The sequence below is a fragment of a genome, unplaced genomic scaffold (genome assembly GCF_019419815.1).
Source record: "Pyrus x bretschneideri cultivar Hongxiangsu unplaced genomic scaffold, Pyrus_bretschneideri_v1 Contig62, whole genome shotgun sequence".
Taxonomy (NCBI): Eukaryota; Viridiplantae; Streptophyta; class Magnoliopsida; order Rosales; family Rosaceae; genus Pyrus; species Pyrus x bretschneideri.
The window spans coordinates 1,212,518-1,232,551 of record NW_025999801.1 but is presented as its reverse complement, the minus strand read 5'-3'; the positions used below and the strand labels follow the sequence as shown (position 1 = coordinate 1,232,551).

At 37.8% G+C, this 20,034-nt stretch overlaps 3 protein-coding genes and 1 pseudogene across 5 annotated transcripts; 3 read left to right on the top strand and 1 right to left on the bottom strand.

Moving 5' to 3' along the window:
• The first annotated feature begins 364 nt into the window (after positions 1 to 364).
• Positions 365 to 4,122, top strand: LOC125471854 (annotated as a pseudogene).
• Positions 4,123 to 4,234: 112 nt separating this feature from the next.
• Positions 4,235 to 7,895, bottom strand: LOC103946126. The gene is made up of 3 exons (XM_009356766.3): positions 7,602 to 7,895; positions 6,158 to 7,096; positions 4,235 to 5,605 (listed from the first exon to the last, which is right to left on the bottom strand). The coding sequence occupies exons 1-3, from the start codon at positions 7,608 to 7,610 to the stop codon at positions 4,565 to 4,567; spliced, it is 1,989 nt and encodes a 662-aa protein (XP_009355041.2). The 5' UTR covers positions 7,611 to 7,895; the 3' UTR covers positions 4,235 to 4,564.
• Positions 7,896 to 8,466: 571 nt separating this feature from the next.
• Positions 8,467 to 12,876, top strand: LOC103946125 (vacuolar protein sorting-associated protein 36). 2 transcript variants are annotated; one of them, XM_009356761.3, is made up of 9 exons: positions 8,467 to 9,164; positions 9,345 to 9,533; positions 10,131 to 10,224; positions 10,346 to 10,403; positions 10,584 to 10,653; positions 11,213 to 11,348; positions 11,475 to 11,559; positions 12,303 to 12,363; positions 12,457 to 12,876. In XM_009356761.3, the coding sequence occupies exons 1-8, from the start codon at positions 8,526 to 8,528 to the stop codon at positions 12,358 to 12,360; spliced, it is 1,329 nt and encodes a 442-aa protein (XP_009355036.2). In that variant the 5' UTR covers positions 8,467 to 8,525; the 3' UTR covers positions 12,361 to 12,363; positions 12,457 to 12,876. The 2 variants fall into 2 exon arrangements, with proteins under 2 accessions (XP_009355036.2, XP_009355034.2); XM_009356759.3 differs by having other exon boundaries at positions 12,303 to 12,876.
• Positions 12,877 to 15,112: 2,236 nt separating this feature from the next.
• Positions 15,113 to 19,982, top strand: LOC125471828 (GATA zinc finger domain-containing protein 14-like). 2 transcript variants are annotated; one of them, XM_048572643.1, is made up of 7 exons: positions 15,113 to 15,434; positions 16,235 to 16,335; positions 16,423 to 16,499; positions 16,689 to 16,758; positions 18,381 to 18,471; positions 18,551 to 18,613; positions 19,233 to 19,982. In XM_048572643.1, the coding sequence occupies exons 1-7, from the start codon at positions 15,141 to 15,143 to the stop codon at positions 19,839 to 19,841; spliced, it is 1,305 nt and encodes a 434-aa protein (XP_048428600.1). In that variant the 5' UTR covers positions 15,113 to 15,140; the 3' UTR covers positions 19,842 to 19,982. The 2 variants fall into 2 exon arrangements, with proteins under 2 accessions (XP_048428600.1, XP_048428599.1); XM_048572642.1 differs by having other exon boundaries at positions 16,226 to 16,335.
• The last annotated feature ends 52 nt before the right edge of the window (positions 19,983 to 20,034 follow it).

Sequence of the window (20,034 nt, the reverse complement as noted above, 5' to 3'; positions counted from 1 at the left end):
ACCTCCACCATTTCATATTATTTGGTTGTTCGTTTAAAGTCTTGTTTTGGGGCAGAGAAAGAACCTAGGTTGAAAAGAGGTTTCTTGTTCAGTTATTCAATCGTTTGATTAGAAGTCAAATTCAAAACGCAAACATAATAATTTTCCAATCTTTTTTACGCCGGCCATTCTTGACGACGTAATAACACACCCATGAATCTAAACCAAAGAAAAATCAAAATCCTTCATGCTCGCCTGAAATCGATCTGAATATACAGAAATCTCTCTAATTTCCCTAAAGCTCAATACTTTGGTAATAGCGTTACGAATAAAAAGAGTGACAAATGGACAAAAAGAAACCATCTCTGATTCTCTCCCCCTTGGACACATGAGAAAGAGGATGTTATCTTTAATTCCATCTTTGACTGCCATTAATACGGAGAGAGAGAAGGGCAAGTATATTACAGTGAGTGAGGCAGAGGCAGAGGCCAAAATCCGAACTCGAAAGAAAGAAAGGTGGGAAAAATGGCGATAACACTCAGCAGTGGGTTCAAAATGCCAGCAGTGGGTCTGGGTGTTTGGCGCGTGGGAAGGAAACGAAATCAGAGACCTCGTTATCAATGCCCTCAACCTTGGCTATCGCCATTTCGATTGCGCTGGTATCCAACTATCCATCGTCATTCTTTCTCTCCTTCATTTTCTCACCTTAATTCTCACCCAACTTTACACTTTGTTCATATGGGTTTGATTTCTTTCCTTTCCTTTCGTTAATTTGTCATCTGGGTTTCGTTGCATCAACTGCTTCTGGTATGCTAGAGCATTGTGTTGTGTGTGCGTGATGTAGGACAGTAGAAATAGATAGTAATATACAAGATATCCGGACTCGCTCCGGCCTTTGGCATCATACCAGTCGAAATTTGGAATCTGATTCCGGTTACAGATCATTCTTGTTCCTGCTAAAACATTTGAATCTACGTTCTCAGAATCATTTTTGCCCATATGGCGGTAATTCGTAGCTTGTTGCACAAATTACCTTTGCGGTTGTAACATGCGTTGACGAGTTAATGCTGCTCTCGGCTGATTACAAGAATGAACGAGAAGTTGGGGAGGCACTTGCAGAAGCATTTTCGACTGGGCTTGTTAAGAGAGAGGATCTCTTCATCACCACCAAGGCAAGCGTACTTGCTGCTCCAGCTGACTAGTCCATATCCGTCGTTGTCCAGACCATGACATCTATTTTTCTTCCTGTTTCTTCATCCTTAATGCAGCTTTGGAATTCGGATCATGGACACGTTGTAGAGGCCTGTAAAGACAGTCTGAAGAAGCTTCGGTTGGATTATCTGGATCTGTACCTTGTTCACTTTCCTGTAGCCACCAAGCATACCGGTATTAATTCTTGGTTTTTGACTACTTTATGCAAAGCAAAATTTCTCTGTATTATGTAATCTGTGCTCTACTATTTTTTAAATGCGGTTGACAAGAGTAGTGCGTGATTGAAAACTATATATTACAGCAAAAGGAAAACAGTTTCCTTGCTACCAACTGTTGTCTCTACAGCTTGGATGGTCAAGGACGTGATTGATAAGTGGAAAGAAAATTTTCTGCAGAATCTATTCTAACCAAACTCATTGCACGCTGAATGAGCTCAGTAAGAAACAGAAAGCAATACTAATCCAACTCGCTAATCCATATCAAACTAGGGTTCAATGGATGATTCTAAAATGCTGAATATTAAAAAAATCAATGACTATGTGAGTGGTTTGGCTTGGGTTGGGCTTGGGTTTTTCTTTTCTATTAGTACGAATGGAACCGAAGCGGGGGGAGAAATTCAAGTGGGTGCTCATTCTATTACACTAAAACCTCTCTAAAGTAATACTCTATAATGGAATAACTTCCTTAAAGTAAAAAAATAAAAAATAAAAAATTCCGCTGCCAACTTGGGACCAATTATGTATTAGAATAAACTCCATATTGTAATAAGTTATAATTTCTCTTGATCCCATCTTAAGGAAACACGTCTCCACATGGTTATAATTATCAATGAGTACAAAAATATGCAGGAAATAAAATACTTAGCGCCCAATGAATCCTATTTAAGAAATGCAGCATTCATAAGGATAAATAAGTCAAAAAATAATATTTTTTTTTCCTACACCTCTATTAAGTAATAACCTCTAAAGTTATAAAATTGGTTTGGTCCCAACAGTATAACTTTAGAGAGGTTTACTGTATATTGGGGAAATGGGCATCCCCACCCGCAGCCAATTCCAGAGTACCAGATCCAACCTTAGTTTCTTTTTCATGTATGCTGGTTAACAAATGATTGTGAAAATTTAGAGTTAAAATGGTGCCCTTAGATGATTAAAATATAAAAACGACAAAAAAAATTCGTTCTTATCTTGGATTCTCTTATGAACTGTTTTCTTTTAGTCATCAAATAGTTTCATTCTTATATAGATTATTGAATTCATCTGTCTATTTATTTATATACATGCAGGAGTTGGTACGACTGGCAGTGCTTTGGATGAAGATGGGGTGCTAGAAATAGACACAACCATATATTTGGAAACTACCTGGCATGCTATGGAAGCGCTGGTCTCTATGGGTTTAGTTCGTAGCATTGGAATTAGGTGATCATACAAACTTTGCACATTTCAAGGATCATTACTTGAATCAATAATGATATTGCGAATTTAGGTTACGTTTTCCTTTTACTTCCTGTGCAATATTTTACGGTATTAGCTATGCAACCTAGTTCATTTGGGGTATATATGGGAAACCAACTCACAAAAATATAAGTGAATGTGCTGAAGAAAATTGAAACGTTGCAGTAATGTGTGTGCGCGTTAAAATGGTAATAAATTTTTACAAATACAGCTTCGGTTGGAGATATCATATAGTTTAGTTCAGGAAGAGGTTAACTATTGTGTCCTATTGCTTGTTGACGCATAATACAAACTTACACATGATATGTGCAGTTAGAGAAAGATTATAAATTGTTTCGCAATATCACTAGGTTTATATCAGTAATTCAGCATTCTCTGAGTTGTGCCACACAGTATCAAGTTTGGGTGCTTCTGAATATGCACAAAATGATATGGGAAGCTCCTTTAAATTTTCTTTATCTCTTTTCATGCTTAGTGCAACATATGACACCAGCCCTAGTGGAAGATTCGTAGTCTATGTTCTGGCATTTTAATTTCATTCATTTGTCAATTGTTTTGCATATGAATTGTGCTCTGATGGAACAATTATCTGCAGTAACTATGATATCTTTCTGACGAGAGATTGCTTAGCTTATTTCAATGTGAAGCCCGCCGTGAATCAGATTGAGACTCACCCATACTTCCAACGTGAATCTCTTGTCAAATTCTGTCAGAAGCATGGCATCTGTGTCACCGCCCACACTCCTCTTGGAGGTGCTGCGGCCAACATCGAGTGGTTTGGTTCAGTTTCATGTCTAGACGATCCAGTTCTTAAGGTAAGCTCGTTTTTTTTATTGCTTGAAGTTGAATTACTGGATTTATTTTCAAATTACCGGTCAAATATAGTAAGATTGTTTCTTCTCAATCACATTCCTCTTTTGTCAGAATCTGGCTGAGAAATACAAAAAGACTGCTGCCCAAGTTGTTCTAAGGTGGGGCATCCAACGGAACACAGTTGTCATCCCGAAGACGTCAAAACTTGAGAGATTGAAAGAGAATTTCCAAGTTTTTGACTTTGAGCTCACCAAAGAGGACATGGACCTGATTGCAAGGGTAGACAGGAAACACCGGACAAATCAACCTGCCAAGTTCTGGGGCGTTGATCTGTTTGCATAGATTTGCCCGTAACTGTTCTCTCTACCCATGAGAACAAATGCCTTGTGTTGGCAAAGAATAACAGAGCACCGGAGTCTTGATTCTTTCTCCGAGTTGTAAACTAAAGGCTGAATCATTCTTGAAGGTTGAATAGACATGTTGGATAAAACTCGGACACAATCTAAATTTGATCTTTCAATGAACCTAATCTTTTTACTTTGACCGTCTTCCCTTGTATGGCCTCTGTTTGCATTTGGCCTGTTGAGTTTGCAGCTCCGCTTTCATCTTGAAATAACCGAAAGGAAAGAGTTTTACGATACTAAAAGAAATTCACGAGGGAATCGCTATACTATAGAGGATAACACAAGGGTTGGTCAGTGATGTTTTCCCCCCATAAATATATGCAAGTCATACAACTACTGAAGCGATGTCTAGTACTCGGAAGAGATCAGAACTTGACAGAAAGAGATGTCGCCGATGTTTTAACTAGGTGGCTACACTGCCACTTGACAAAAGTGATATCACATTGTCACTAGACAAATATTCCAGAGTAAAACCTATAAACTGTATAACAACGTTCTATTGCTTACAAAAAATGATTAAGGTAAACAAAGAATAAACAATGAGGCACAAAATAAGCTGATCATAGAAGTATCTATGTAAAGATCAAACTGACTGGTCGACAACCAAGAGGACAGGTACAGATGACTCAGTTTCTGGCAATGCGATGGCTCTACCAAACGTGAATAAGGTTTTGTAAAACAGGAGACTTGGCAGGTTAGGATTTATGTTTCAGCATCCTCCAAGGCATTTTGAGAAGTTGAGGTTTCCCTACTCTCTCCACTATCCTTGTGTTTGCTGCTCACTTCTGCCGGCCTCAGTTTTGCTTCAAGATCCTTTTGGTGTTTGCTGCTGATTTCATTACGACCTACGTTTGCATCAATATCCTTCGAGTCTTTGCTGCTCACTTCCTTTGACCCTACTTTTGCTTCAATATCCTTGGGGGATTCATTGTTCACTTCCTTTGGCCCGTATTTTGCTTCAATATCCTTGGGGGATTCTTTTTTCACATCCTTTGGCTCCCGTTTTGCTTCAATATCCTTCGGGGATTCGTTGTCCACATCCCTTGTCCCGATTTTTGCTTCATGATCCTCTAGGGGCTTGCTGTCCACTTCCTTTGGCTCTAGTTTTTCTTCAACATCCTGCGGGGATTTTCTGCTCAGTTCCTTTGGCCGAACCTTTGTTGCAGGATCCTTGGGGGGTTTGTTGTCCACTTCCTTTGGTGCTAGCTTTTTTTCAACATCCTTTGGGGATTTTCTGCTCACTTCCCTTGTCCCAACCTTTGTTTCAGGATCCTCAGGGGGTTTGCTGCTCACTTCCTTTGACCCTTGGTTTGTTTCAAGATCTTCTCGGGGTTTGCTGCTCACTTCCCTTGACCCTTGGTTTGTTTCAAGATCCTCTCGGGGTTGGCTGCTCATTTCTTTTGACCCTAGTTTATTTTCACGATCCTCTGGGGGTTTGCTGCTCACTTCCTTTGGCCCTAGTTTTGTTTCAACATCCTCTGGTGCACTTCTGTTCACTTCCTGTGGCTGAAGTTTTGCTTCAAGATCCTCAGCAGGTTTGCTGGTCACTTCCGTTGGCCCTAATATTGCTTCAGGACCCTCTGAATTTTTGCTGCTCAAATCTGTTGGCCCTAGCTTTGATTCAACATCCTCTGGGTGCTTGCTGGTCACTTCCATTGGACCAAGTTTCTCTTCAATACCCTTGACTGCAGATGTTAACGACCTCACATCTCGAGCTTCCACTAATTGACTGGATGAAGATGCCTGTCATGTAATGAAATGTGCTCATTTTAATTAGCAGGGGACAAGTATTTGATATCATAACCTAGGGAAATAGACATGATTATAAAATACAAAGCTAATAGAAACAATTAAAGCAATATATGAGATTTGCAGTGTCGTTTTGTTATCTAAAATAGAGTATAATACACTATATGGGGTTCTAAACGTACAAGATTTGCAACTTTATAGATATCTGGTGCACACTACCTTAGCTGCACCTTAATAGGACGGTTTTGTTCAAAAAGAAAAACATTGGAGCATTGCAACAAACTCAATTCCAGCATGTATATTCCCAATCGTCATAGTCTTGTTTTAGAAGCAATCAAGCAAAATACCTTTCCTGTTCCAATTCTCAATATCCTGAAGCATTAAAAGCCTTATCTGAAGCTGCAAAACGGTGTACACTACCACGAATTTGTTTCAAAAAAGACCAAATTGAAAGCTTATTGCTCAATTAGATTTCTGCTTTGTCCATGAGACTTGCAATTATTGGATGGAAAAGTATGATTGAGTCCAAACTACGAAGAAACTCACCTTTTCTACTTGCTCCACTCGTTTCTTTAGATCCTCTGCAGACGCTTCCTTGTGAATAGTTTGAAGAATGAAAAGCAAGTGAGAATGGATATCATCTGAACGATGTTGCTCAACTTTACAATGTGGTACAGGGGATTGACAACCCACTGCATAGAAAGGACAACTAACAAGCTTCATTGGACAGACGGTAATACAGTGTCTGTCCATCTGGCGTCTCATGATGGTATTGGAGCAGTTTTGTTCACATGGAATTATCTTGAACGGGCAAATTGAATCATGTTTCTCCATGTGGCTAGCACAAAATACAGCAGTACACCCCTCATTTGTGCAAGTCATAGACCTAAAACTGCAGCTTGAAGCATGCTCGGCAAGCGCTTCTGGAGAGTTAAACTTCATGTTGCAGTGATGTCCATCCTTAAAGTCAACATTTTTAAGCAGAGTCTGTGCTATAGCTTCTCTTTTATCAATCAACCAAAACCCGTTTATTTCCATCTCTTGAACAAAATCATCTATCTTATCTTCTCTTTTTTCACTTAGCAGCCATCCTGAAACCCGACCAAACAGATTTCTCTTGGAACTTGCAAAGTCATCGACAAAATCAGAAATGATATCATACGGATGATCAGATACTTGTGCATCTGTGCTACCTTCCAAGATAACGGATTCTGCCACAAAATTTTGGCTTCTCTGAGTAATATACTCCACCATTTCCTTTCTGATATCAGCAGCCACTGAACCAGGGGTCCGGAAGATATCACCAGAAGTGTTGTCAACACAAGCTGTAGCTAATCCAGGGATGAACACTTGAGCTATCTTGTGAACTAACTCTGTGTCGTAAAGATCACAATGGAACGAAGGACCTCCATCCTTCCCGCCTTCAAACTTTTCTGGTTTGAGTTCCACGTTGCTTGCAGGCAGATCATCAATGGCAGACAATTCCTACAAACAATTACAGCCTTTAATACACCAAATTAACCAGTAAGTTTCAAGTTTCCAACAGCAAGTTAAATGAAGGATTTCGAAGTCCAATTCTTCATCCTCGAATTGAAACAAAAATAAAATAAATAAATAAATAAATAAATATCACAAACAAGTATTCAAAAGATTAAATTCTCCGAAATGCGTTCATCACTGGATTCTACATGTTCAATTTCTAGATTGTTACTAAAATCAAGATCTAGGTCTTTTATTTATTATCCTCATTTACGCTTCACAATTCATATCAATTATGATCATAATTCCCAGGTAATGATACTAATAAAAAGGAAGAACGAAAATTCTGCTGGCCAATCAACCACAAAATCTCAAATTCCTGATTTAATCTGCCTCTAAATTGCCATTGACCAACATAGCAAAAAATTTCGACCGGTAAAATAATATAGCAAAACTTAATGATTGCAAACAATTTTGAATTGCTTAAGAAACCCCAGATTTGAATTACCACCTGCATCATTTTTGCGACAAAGGAGATGAAGATGTGCTAAAAATCTTCTTCTTCTTCTTCTTCTTCAAAGGGTGCCTCCGTCACCTGCGTGGAGATCCTAGGATTCTGCAATACCCAATGCCAATGCCGATGCTCAGAAGAATAAAAATTCAAAAGTAATCATAAACAGCATTGTTCAGATGAAGAGAGGAGGGGAAGGGAAAGGGAAATCTCCATGGATGATATTGATGGGTTCCTTGTCATGCCTCTGGTTTTAATCGTCTCAACGGGTTCCACGTAAAACAAAAGGAACAAGAAAAGTATTTTCTTAAAGTCCCTCCTTTTTCTTTTTTTTTTTTCCCTCCCCTTCATTTTACCTCAATTGTAATAATGATTCACTAATTAAAAAATCATTAACATTGATCTATGAGCTCATCAAAACGTGGAACTATAATCGCTTAATCTATTACCATTGGCCCTTTAACTTTAATCCAACTGAAGAAATGATTCATCAACTTTAACTCAATTGAATAAATAATTCCTTAACTTTAACCTCATTGTAGCAATGATCATTTCAATATAACTCATTTTGATAAAATTCTGACGAAATTGAGGGAAAGAACCGTAGCTACACATTTTGGTAAGTTGAGGGATCCCAATTATAGCAATGATCCTTCTAACATAATTTATTTTGACAAAATTCTAACGAAGTTGACAAAAAAAACCATAGCTATACATTTTAATGAGTTAAGGAATTAATGATAATAGATTTTTAGTTGAAGAATCATTGCTCTAATTTAATTAAAGTTAACAATCATGGTTACAATTTACTTTTTTTTTTTTTTTTTTTTTTGGCATTTCTCATAGGAGGTTACCGCTGACCTTACACTTTGGTTAGAGTAAACCGAAGTTCATATCACGATTCACGACTCACAAGATTGTCAAATGGCCGGAAACTGCCTGCAAGCGGTGGAGCTTACTACGAGCGGCCGCCCAGTCCTCCTCCCAACTGAGATCGAATGTTCCCTCCTCTCCGCCGTAGACCTCGAATGCGAAGACCTCCCCAACTTCCCTCACCTCAAATCGGGTCTCCTCATTCTCACCACCCACCGCCTGTTATGGCTTCCCGACTCCACCACCACAATACCCACCGCTTCTTCTTCAGCCTCCGCCATCCCTCTCGCCGCCATCACCCACATCTTTGCCGCCAAAAAGTCAATCAAGTCCATGTTCCACTCGCCCCGACTCAGATTCCAGCTCTCGGTTTCGCCCGAAGGCCGGGTTCCGGATTCCGGTTCGGGTTCGAGGTCGGTGGTTGTGACGGTGGTGGTGAGGGGGAAGAGCGATTTGGACGCGTTTTTGAGCAAATTTTGGGAGAGCTGGCGGGGTAGAGCCTGGGAGATTGGGGATGAGCAGGGCAGCTCCGATGCGGTTTCGGGTTCGGCGTCCAGTTCCGGGTTGTATACGAGGGAAGGGACGGTGAGGATGGTTGGAGTTTCGGGGATATTGAGGAAAGAACAGGAGATGTGGGAGAGTACTGATAAGAGCTTGCAGGACGCTTTCCAGGACTTGAATGCTCTCATGGTAATAATAATCTCGTCTTTTCGGTTACCATGACAAACAACTTCTTGAATTTCAGGGATTTTAATTGCTGCATTTGAATTGTTTTTGTTTTTCAGCTTGTATGATTTTCGATTCGAGTTGATTGTTCGTGCATTCTGTTTGTGAATGGTTTTAAGTTGTAGAGTAATATTAAATTTACAGAGTAAGGCTAAAGAGATGGTGATGCTAGCAGAAAAAATGAGGCAGAAGCTTTTATCCGGCTCGCAGCCAAATGATGAGGAATTGGGTTCCAAACAAGAGATGCAAGATTGGATGCTCAGTGTTGGTATTATATCGCCCGTTACTAAGGAGTCTGCGGGTGCTCAGTATCACCAACAATTGTCCCGTCAGGTTGTCTTCTTTCCGTGTTCTGTGTGAATGAAACAATTATGTTTAATTTCTCTTCGTTATTGTAACTTGTAAGGCCAAGTGAACTGTTAGGCTTGTTTGTTTGGACGGCAGAGCAAAGCGAGGACACTATGAAATTTAAATTTGAGAAAATCGTCTTCCTGATTTTAGCTAACTTCAGCATGTATCTCTGTCAGATTGTGTTGCTTGAATATCAGTTTGTCAATGAAGAAAGTTAGCATCACACGATATGAAAAATTAAATTTGTTCCCAGTTTTCGTTCTAACATCTAAAAAGCAACAGAATGTGAAGGATACTTTCTAGTTTCTTCACCAGGCTATGTGAAGTTGTTCTAGGAAAATTTTATTTATTGCTCGTAACTTATTTGATCTTGTGAAACTCTAATGTCTTGACTTGTTTAAGATATCTGATATTTACGTTCATTCTTATTGGACATTCACATTATTTGTTTTTGTAGGTAACACTCACATAGTATTGATTTATGTCATTAGGATGAAAAATGCATCACGTCGTTTATTATTTTTCCAATTTCTTCGTCTTAGAAAAGAAAACTAATTTTCTGTTGTTTCTGATAAGTAGTTAGCAGATTTTGTCAGACTTCCACTTGAGAGGGCTGGAGGAATGATGAATCTTATAGACATCTACTGTCTCTTCAATCGTGCTCGAGGCACAGGTGTTGTGTGATAATATCTCATCGCTTGTTTTTAAATTTGTTAGCACTAATCGGTTAAGTTTCGAGTTCATGTTGGAATTTTTAAAGGGTGAAATGTGGCTTAGTATCTCTTTTTATGCAGAACTGATCTCGCCTGAGGATTTGTTGCAAGCGTGTTCTCTCTGGGAGATTTTTGACGTGTATGTAGGAATTTCTTCAGTTTGTTTATTTGAAAGCATGGAAATACATTAGTAAATAATGCAAACCATAAATGCTAGCATACACTAATTGTAATGAGTAAAAAATGAATACCTGTCTACATCAATGTTATGTGACATGAGTACGATAATACCATCTTGTTGATTATTCCATCTTTGCAGCCCAGTAATGCTTCGAAAGTTTGATAGTGGAGTCATGGTCATCCAGAATAAGTCCCACAGTGACGAAGAGGTGATCTTATATCATCATAAGCTGTTTCATATTGATAAACTTGTGTTATTGTTTTGGTTTAAACATATTCCCTTTGCACCTTCCGAGCCAAATGGTGGAATGCATGTATACTAAGTCTAATACTACCATTAAAGCCCACCATAGCCATACTTAACACTAACCCTTGCATCGTTCTGCTTCAAATGAATTGTTTTGGTTACGGAAAAGAAGATAGATTCAGTTCTAACGTTCTAAGAGAAAGCGAGTGATTTTAATTCCAAGTTCCTCAGAAGGAATCTGATTCCTGAGCAGGAATGAGATAGATTTTGGTTGGGTCCTACGTGGCACCTATGTTTCTCTTTATTACTTTAGGGCAACTGTGCAAATTTCATTCTTCCATTCAAGCTATATGGTACACATCGTTGTTTTTTCTTTTCTTGATAAAATGATGAAAAACACATCCGGCCATGTATGATGCTAGAATGTACTTTTTTTTGCGTCTTTGATTATGACATCTGTCATTCTACATCAGAAGCCATTTCAAGTTGCATGAAACAACTCACTGTATTTTTTAAATTAGGTTTTTGCTAGAATCAAGACCCTTGTAATGAAGCCTAATGCTCTTCGAACTGGGATAAGTGCTAGTGATGCTGCAATTACATTAGGTATTGCACCAGGCATGGCCAAGGAGCATCTTCTTACTGCTGAAAGCAAAGGTACACTGTTGCACAACATTGTTTGACAAGACTCTGATATTGTTTTCTTGATAAGAGTGTATGCTTTCTATGAAGTATATGTTAGTACTATGGTTGAATTTTGATTAATTTTGGATATTTTGGTAGGTTTGCTGTGCAGAGATATAAGCCCTGATGGGTTTCGCTTTTATATCAACCTGTTTCCTGAAATCGATCCAAATGACTTGTACCTGTAAGTAAAAAATCTGTTGTTGATCTTGAAGACTGATGTTTCTCCTTATTTGATGTTATTATTCACACCCTTCTCCTGAAGGAACTTGTTTGTCAAATCTTAGTTACCGTGTCTCCCAGTGACTCAATTTAATTTTTATACAATTTAGGCATCTTCAAAAAGATTATCATTAGATCAACCTCTATGGAAGTACTTATTTGGTGGTGAAGCCAATGGTAAAAATAAACTGAAAAGATGGAAGATGGGGGTAGATAGTATATATTTAGTTTTCTGGCCGTAATATTGGGTATGCAAGTATGGGGATATCCTAGACTTTGAATGCAAGAAATAATATCACAAAAAGAAAACGGATAAACGGGAATCCTATGACATTAGGATAGCACACATAATGCATGTGTCCTCGTGTTCTCATGTGTAAAGTGTGTGTGACGGGTTTAGCAGTTGGAATATCTACTGTCAAAGTCCAGCATAACCACCCTGTGACTTTGAATTTCAAGCCTTGAACAACTGGAAAATACCCCATTTTTTTCCTTTAAACCATCCCAAACCCTCGGTCTACTTACGTACTCGATACATCTTGAAGTTTACACCCTGAAGCTATCCTACGTCACATTTATGCATTTCTGTAAAAACTTAATGTAGATGACAAGGTGGTGTTAGGACGAACTCTTTATTTTTATTTTGTACATGCAATATGTTTTCATTGTCTATTTGATTGTAATAAGTGTAATGTCTTTGGACAGAGTGAAAGACTATGGAATCTATCACACATGGTTGAGGGCGGTATCTGCTTCTGGATGAGAGGTGATTTGTGCGGTTATCCCTTCTCCATTTTCATTCGGCTGAAATCTGAAGCAAATAAGACTGACATAAATGGATGAATGCTGTCGAAATCAGGAGTTAAGACGTACACAAATTGATGAATGCCGAATGTTTTCAGGTGAGTTTATTCCTAATTATCACTTAATTACCTGGAAATCTTCAAACTTTCAATTTTGGGGCGATGAACAGACTTAAAGTTCAGCGACCATGCATCAAGAACATACTTGACTCCAATATGACAGAATTATAGGTACCTATGTGCTTCTTGAGAGTTGGGTGTCTCTGGTCCTTACCTTTAACAAATACGTCGACTTTGTAATTTAACAGAAGAGGGGGCAAGATTCTGTGGGGAGGGAAGCGTTTTTTACTAATTTATTTTCTGAAATTTTCTTTATCTCCCCCACCTTCCCCCGTTCCCAATTGCTTATTGGAACATGGATAATTATTGAGCCATTTTTGTAAATGTGTTTTTACAGTTGTTTTCTCTTATCTTCACCGCTCCAAGTTTGATTATGTTTGATTGATTCTGGGATTGATATTTAAGGCTTTGCTACACTTTCTGGTAAATTCTTTTTCTGGTAATGTTAGATGTAGGGGCTGAAAAATAACGAGCTTTTATTAATTTATAGCCCGTTTGATAACCAACTCGTTTTAGTTTTAGTTTTCAATTTTTTATTCTTTCTAAATATAGAGGGAAATATATGAAAGGAAAATTAATGAAAATGGCTTGAAAATTTTTAATTTTAACCAAAAACCATGTTATAAGTTTGTTTAATGGTTAGTGCAAGGTTCATATTAAATTAATCCAACTAAAAATGGCCCAACTATAATAAATGATGATTTGTCGATTTTACCCCTAACTTTTTAAGTTGAGTTGTTTTAAATTTGTTCAATTCAGTTTTCTTCAAGGTTCAGCTCTTTTTTGCGAGAGCTGGTTGAAGGCTCTGAGAACCAAACTTTCGAATTTCAGCATCCATATCACTGATTTTCTTCTTGTTCAACTATTGTTCTTCTTGAAGCATTTTTATGCCCTCAAAATAAATGAATAAAAAAAAAATCTTCTCTCTTTTCTCACCAACTACCTCCATTAAGAACATAAAAAATAACAAAATCAATGAAACTAAGCTGAAGATGGAGGAAGAAGGATGAACAATTAGAGAGAGGGGGGAGAGAGGTCCGAGAGATGAAACCCAAGAATTGTTTTTGTTATTTTTCTTACTTTTTTTTATTAAGTTATGCAATGTTTGAAAAATTACTTTTTTTTTAATTTGTTTGTTCAATCTATGCGGCATCATTTGATTGGATATGTGATTTTTATACTTGCACCACGTCAACCATAAGTATGACTTAATTTTGCACTTAAGTAAATTTAATGGTTATGTAACAAAATACATACAAATAAGCCAAAGTGGATTGAATATTGGGTTTCATGGAATTAAGTGGCGATGTTTGAGTGTTAGGGGTCAACGTGTGATCTAAATCGAGTTTCAAGGAGTAAAGTGAAGATTTTTGAGTTTCAGGGAGCAAAATGGCAACATCTGAGTTTTCAGGGGAGAGTGAGATCGAAATTGAGTTCTAAGAAGTATAGTTAAAATATAAGCTTATATATTATATTAGGATAAGGATCAGGGGACAACCATTTTGACACACATTTTTGTAGGACTACTCTATAACTTGTTTCAACGATCCGAACTATTTATGTTTGAATTCATCACTCATAGATTATCCTTGCAAAAAAATTAGAATTAAGACGTTCATTTGTAGTGAAGAAAATGAATGAATACAATTTTGCAAAGAAACACTAAAACGAATATCATTTAATCCAACAATCATATTTCGAATTTGAATGAGTTTTGGTAGACATATAAACGAAGACCTAGAAAATAAATGGACTATTAAAATAAATGGCCCGGTGAAGTGGGTGTAAATCTTCCGATCATGACCCATATTCGTAGAGATGTGTCCTTGCACAAAAGTGAGAAGGGCTTAAGAAACCGAACCTTTTGGGCTTAAAATTTCAGGCCCAATATGTAGAAATTAGAAAAAGAAACAAAAGAAGCCCGACTTGTTCGCTTTGTCAAATCACTCCATCCTCCAAATCCTTGTCCCCCTCCCCCGACACAACGAACAACGAGGCACTCTAAACCCTTCTTAAACCCTAGCTCCTCCTCCACTGCCTCAAACTACCCAGAAGTCACTGTATCGGTCTGGACGCTGCAAAATGTTACCTCACTACAATTCCTTTCCTCGCCATTCCAACCAAGCTCACACGACGGGTATCTCGGCTCCACCTCCTCACCAGGTAATTTTCTCCTGCATTGCAAAAAATATAACTGCTTTCACTCACTTCAACCTACTTCTGCTTTCTGGGTTTTCGCTTTTATGGCTTGTTTAAGAAGTAACAGGAGGTTACGGAATCTGATATGTTGCAATGTTCCATGCGTATGCAGATGCAACCTCAATTGGGTATCAGGAATCCCCAAATTCCAGTCCAATTTAGTACTAATAATTCCATGATAGCTCAACCCAATTTCATGAATCTACCAAACAATCTTCTTCCTATGCAAAATAACCATCTGGGTAGGCCTCAGTTCGGTTCCGTTGGCCCTACATCTCAACCGGGTCAGCCGAATGTTGGGTTTTTTGGTTCGCAAAGTAACGGGCAAGGTATGAACTCGGTTGGGCAATTTTGCAATTTGGTGCAGCAAGTGAATCAATTGATGTCATCTCAAGTGCCTGGGCAGATATTTGGGCATAACATGTTAAATTTACAGCAACAGATGAACCCGAATATGGGTTTACCGTATGGGCAGTTTTGTTTGCCGAATTCAATGCAAAACATGAATCAATTTGTGCCAATGCAATTGCAAAATCCATCGCAAGTCCGTCCTAATTATGCTTTTCCGGGATCAAATCAACCACCTCGGGCCACAATGTCTCAAAATGTCCCATTGTTTGCAAATAACCAGGCTAATCTGCATTCTAATCAGGCAGGCCAGCAAGCTAACCAGAATCAGCAAAACTTGGGTCTACCTCCAGTGCAAGGGACACAGGTAACTTTGTTTTGCCTTGCGGATATTTGAATTTATAGTCTTTGTGGCAAAATGTATTACATGAATATTGCTGCATTTATTTATCTGTTTGATAATTTTTAGTTTTTAGTTTTCAGTTATTGTGTTTGAGGAAAAGGAGGGACAAAGAAGGTTGGTGGGAGAGAGGGGAAGAATTAAAGAAGAATGAATGAGAACAAAATCTTGATATTTTTGTGTTTTAGTTTTCATTTTGTGTACCTTTCCTTATACATTTCTTCTACATCTCTTCCACCATCCCTCCTCCACCCTTCTATGTCCGTCATTGCACCCATGTATTTCTCCTTTATCTCTAGCTGGAAAAGAAAAATAAAAAATCAAAACTAAAAACTAAAAACAAAATGGTTATAAAATGGACCCCTTTTTTTTGTTTCTTCTTCTTAAGATTAGTAACAGACTTAGTTTGTAATGTTTTGTAAGGGCATGGTAAATTCCGAGATCACCTTTGTCTGTGTATATGTGTGTGCTCGGTGGTTAATTATATATACTGATAAGTAGGCCACTTTATTGTTGGTTATGATTCGATGGACAATGTTGTTGCATTATATTGATATAGTAAGGCCATGCTTTTTGAAAATACATCATTTGGCTGTCAAAATGTCCTGCTCTTTTTTCTGTTAACTCTGATATAGATAGTTTTCCATCATTTTTTTTTATGAAGTACATTTTCTTAAAAACAGTTAGTTGCTAACTAGAGTAGATATATATTACTTTGAAGTAAATGCATTGGCTGTGGTTGATAAAAATGGTGTCAGCTTCTGCAGGGAAATAATTCAAACAGTAATGGTGGTTACAATTCAAATTCCAATTGGAAACAATCACCAAGCAGAAACTTTGCAAAAAATCAGAAGAATCACCAAGGGGGGTAGGTCATACTAGTGTCATTTCATTTTTTTACTTCTGAAGATTTGGACCAATGATTTGGGATTATTAATAAATATGGTTTGTGTAGATTTCAGAATCCTCAGTCACATCATATGAAAAATGCAAAGGGAAAGTTCACTTTTCGTAATGGGCACAAAGGAAAAGGTATGGACTTATACCTGTCTACCAAGTACCAAGTTTATATAGTATCTTTCCTGTTTATTCCTTTAATGTCATTGTCCATACTCGATGGGTTGCAGAGAAATCATAAACCATGATTTCCTGTTACTTTTTCAAGTACAGAATACTTTTTGTAAGCATGATGTTCATTCCTCGCTGTCCACAAAATTGCAGGGTTAAGAAATGAGAGCGAAGGAAAGTTTGCTCTGGCCAACTCTTCAAACCAGGGCAAGCAAGGGAAGAGGTAACCTCTGCTCTCTCATATCATATAGTTTTGAATGAATTTATGACTCTCTAATTGGAATTTCACCAATTGGACTTGTAGACTGTCTTGAAGATACTTTTACTCCTTTATTAGTTTAACAACATACTCGATTAAGTTATACACTCTTTTATAAGTTTAACAACATACTCTTGATTAAATTATTCCTGTCTCTGACCCTCTGTTAAGATGGCTTTCAACAAAGCGGGTTAACTACATCTTTTGAGGCTGTTTTTGGCTTAGTTTATTGCATTATAAACTCTAACAAAGAGCTATTTTTTCATTTGGAACATAACTTTAGGCCGCCAAGTCTTTAGTGGTAATTAGTGAACTTTTTCTCTTGGGGGAATTTGATAAAGAGGATTAATTGAGAACATCATTAGATATAATCATATTCAATTATTTAGTGCTCATTTCGAAACACTTTCGTTTTGGCGTTTAAATTTCTAGTTGGAATTGCTTCTAGGTTTAAATTTTGGGTTTTCCGTGTAGGTCATTTCTTGTACATTTCATCCCTCATCCATCAATCCCTCCCTACCCATCACTCTCCCATCCCCGTCCGTTATTTCTTCCTTGCATTTCCTCACTACCTATTACTATTACTAAAATATAAAAACTGAACCAAAAATGGAAGTGTTAACAGACAGGCCCTTACTTTACCATGGTAGTTCAACAGTGTCGCAAAATATAATAGCTTGCTTGAGTAGTTGAGTAGTCAAATGTAGGATTTTCAATTGGCAGGCTGGTGGCGTGTTTGAGCTTCACTAAGATACAATTTCCTTGGCCTGAGCTGATCCCAGCCCAACCTTCGAGCCCCAGCGATCAGATGCCCTTTATGTAGAGCAGTATTTGGGAGGTCGGCATGGAAAAATTATTTGAAGATACTGTGTGAGGCCTAAATTGGGCTGATTTATGCTTTAGTCCCTTTTTTATTCAGGCCTACAAACCTTTATCCAGAATAAGCTTACTCGAAGTTAAAACGGCTCAACCTAAAAATGTTTTAGCTAAACAAGTTGAGTTTTGAACCAGCTCAGCCAAATTGGCAGTGCTCCAAAAAAAAAAAAAAAAAAAAAAAAAAAAAAAAAAAAAAAGTATCAATAATACCAACTGGGTCTTATTGTTTCTCCCTCTTGTTCACGCTCCTTGCAGCACAGTAACATTAGTATTGAAACTTGACTGGTTTTGTCAATGAAGGCCAAAGTTTGACTGTAGTTCCAAAGACTTTGAAAATACCATTTTAATGTAATCCCAAAATTGATGATACCATAATGTTTCTCCAAGAAAGAGGATAGATAACAAGAAACTTCCTCTTTACTTTTGATTTTAAGATGAGTATTTCTGCAACTGCCATCTGTGAATCCCGAAGTCTAAAAGCTTTTTACAATTATGGGCGTGGTACCTAGAAATTCACAGATAGGAGTAAAATGTAATATGTATTTGTGCTTTACATTGCAAAATTAACAGTCATGAATTAGCTTTACATTCTCAGCATCCATAATCCTTACATCTTGACTTTTGAGTGATCACACTGTCCTGTTTCTTAATGAAACTTGTCACTCTTTTTATGTATATGGATGCGCCTTCTTTCTGTCCCAAATGAGAAGATCTCTTTCCTTGTCATATACGGAACAAGAGATTGAGCGGTGGCGTGAAGAACGTAGGAAGCACTATCCATCAAAATCCAACATAGAGAAGGTTTGGCTGACTGTGAGACATGCCTGCTTTTTCTTTCCATCTAAATGTAGATTTTCTAATATCAAAATGCCACTTGCAGAAGATAAGTGAAAAGATGATAAATTCAGAGGTCATTGAAAGAGAGGCCAACATTCGACGAGAGGTGTGCCGGTTACTTCTCTCTCTATCTCTCTGTGTGTGTGAGCGTGCACTCGCGCTGACTGTTTGAACACTAATCATTGAAGAAGACTGAGCAATACTTTTGCTCAACTCATTATCACCTAGGCCAATTGAGCTAGTTCTGGTTAACTTTTTGCATTTTGTTAGTATGTCTATAAGCTGCATCGTTAGCCGACCCCGCTTAGTGGGAAAAGGCTTTGTTGTTGATGTTGTCTCTAAGCTGCATCGTGGCTTATATTTCTAATTGTTACTCAAAGAGATAACTGGTATTACATTAAACCTGAAATTTTGGATCATGTCATGAGAGCTCTTTGAGACAGCTCTTCTTCGTTAAGTTTTTTGTCTGGGTGAGGATCTGAGTTTATATGCCATCAATCCAAATCTTTTCATCCATCTTCTTTAAATTAGATTCAAAAGTGTCGGAAGTTATGCAGAACCTAGTTACTAGAGACTAAGATTCTTCTATTACTGGTATCATGCTTGATGTTTATGTTTCAGAAGGTGATATACTGGTTTTCCTTTACTTTGTTCCGGATACTGAGGAAGTAAATCTTTGCCACCACTTTACTATATTTGATAGTTTTTCTTATTCTTCGTTGCAGCAACTCAAGGATATTCTTACAAAGCAGGCTGAGTTGGGAGTTGAAGTTGCCGAAGTACCATCATACTACCTCGCAGATTCAAATCAAGGGCATGTAAAAGAAGATAATGAATCATTGACCAAGAAGGGGAGACTGGCAAACAAATTTGGTAAGAGAGAAAAATATGATAGAAGGGATCGGTTTTCGAAGAGGCAAAGATCACATCAAAAGGATTCGTCTAATAACCCTTCTTTCAACAAGAGGGAGCCAACCTTGCTGCAGAAGCTTCTTAGTGCAGAAATTAGGAGAGACAGAAGCCACCTCCTGCAGGTGTTTAGGTTCATGGTAACAAACTCTTTCTTCAAAGATTGTCCTGACAAACCTTTGAAATTTCCTACTGTAGCAGTTAAAGAAAGCGCGGGTGAGGAACAGGTGGCTGAAAAGTTGTCCTCACTTGCAGAGAAGGATGCTTTAAAGGGAAGCGATAAATCCATGGTTGGAAGAGTTTATAACAATCATTCTGGAAATAACAACGATGTCGGGAATTATGATGATAGTGGTGATGAAGATGATGGTGGAGGAGAGGGAACAGAGACACTTGGGGAGGAAGAGGAAGACATCATAAACTAGAAATTCTACTTTTTGTACAAAATGTATTATATTTCCTTGTGCGTTAAATTCATGAATATTATAGCAAGTCAAAGGCATGTAAGAAATATTTATATCTTTAATTTCTTACGTAGCAGAATTCGAAGTTTTATTATTTTGTTATAGATAAGTAAGCAAAGGAAGACGAAGTAGTTATATGGTTACATTCATTAAA

Excerpts from the sequence above, each read along its gene's own strand:
- LOC103946126 (XM_009356766.3), bottom strand. Across the intron at positions 5,606-6,157 it reads GAGTGGAGCAAGTAGAAAAG|GCATCTTCATCCAGTCAATT; the intron begins GTGAGTTTCTTC and ends ATTACATGACAG.
- LOC103946125 (XM_009356761.3), top strand. The coding sequence starts at position 8,526 with ATGGCCGGAAACTGCCTGCAAGCGGTGGAGCTTACTACGAGCGGCCGC. Across the intron at positions 10,654-11,212 it reads AGTCCCACAGTGACGAAGAG|GTTTTTGCTAGAATCAAGAC; the intron begins GTGATCTTATAT and ends TTTTTAAATTAG. Across the intron at positions 11,349-11,474 it reads TCTTACTGCTGAAAGCAAAG|GTTTGCTGTGCAGAGATATA; the intron begins GTACACTGTTGC and ends ATATTTTGGTAG.
- LOC125471828 (XM_048572642.1), top strand. The coding sequence starts at position 15,141 with ATGTTAAATTTACAGCAACAGATGAACCCGAATATGGGTTTACCGTAT. Across the intron at positions 16,500-16,688 it reads TAATGGGCACAAAGGAAAAG|GGTTAAGAAATGAGAGCGAA; the intron begins GTATGGACTTAT and ends ACAAAATTGCAG. Across the intron at positions 18,614-19,232 it reads AGGCCAACATTCGACGAGAG|CAACTCAAGGATATTCTTAC; the intron begins GTGTGCCGGTTA and ends TCTTCGTTGCAG.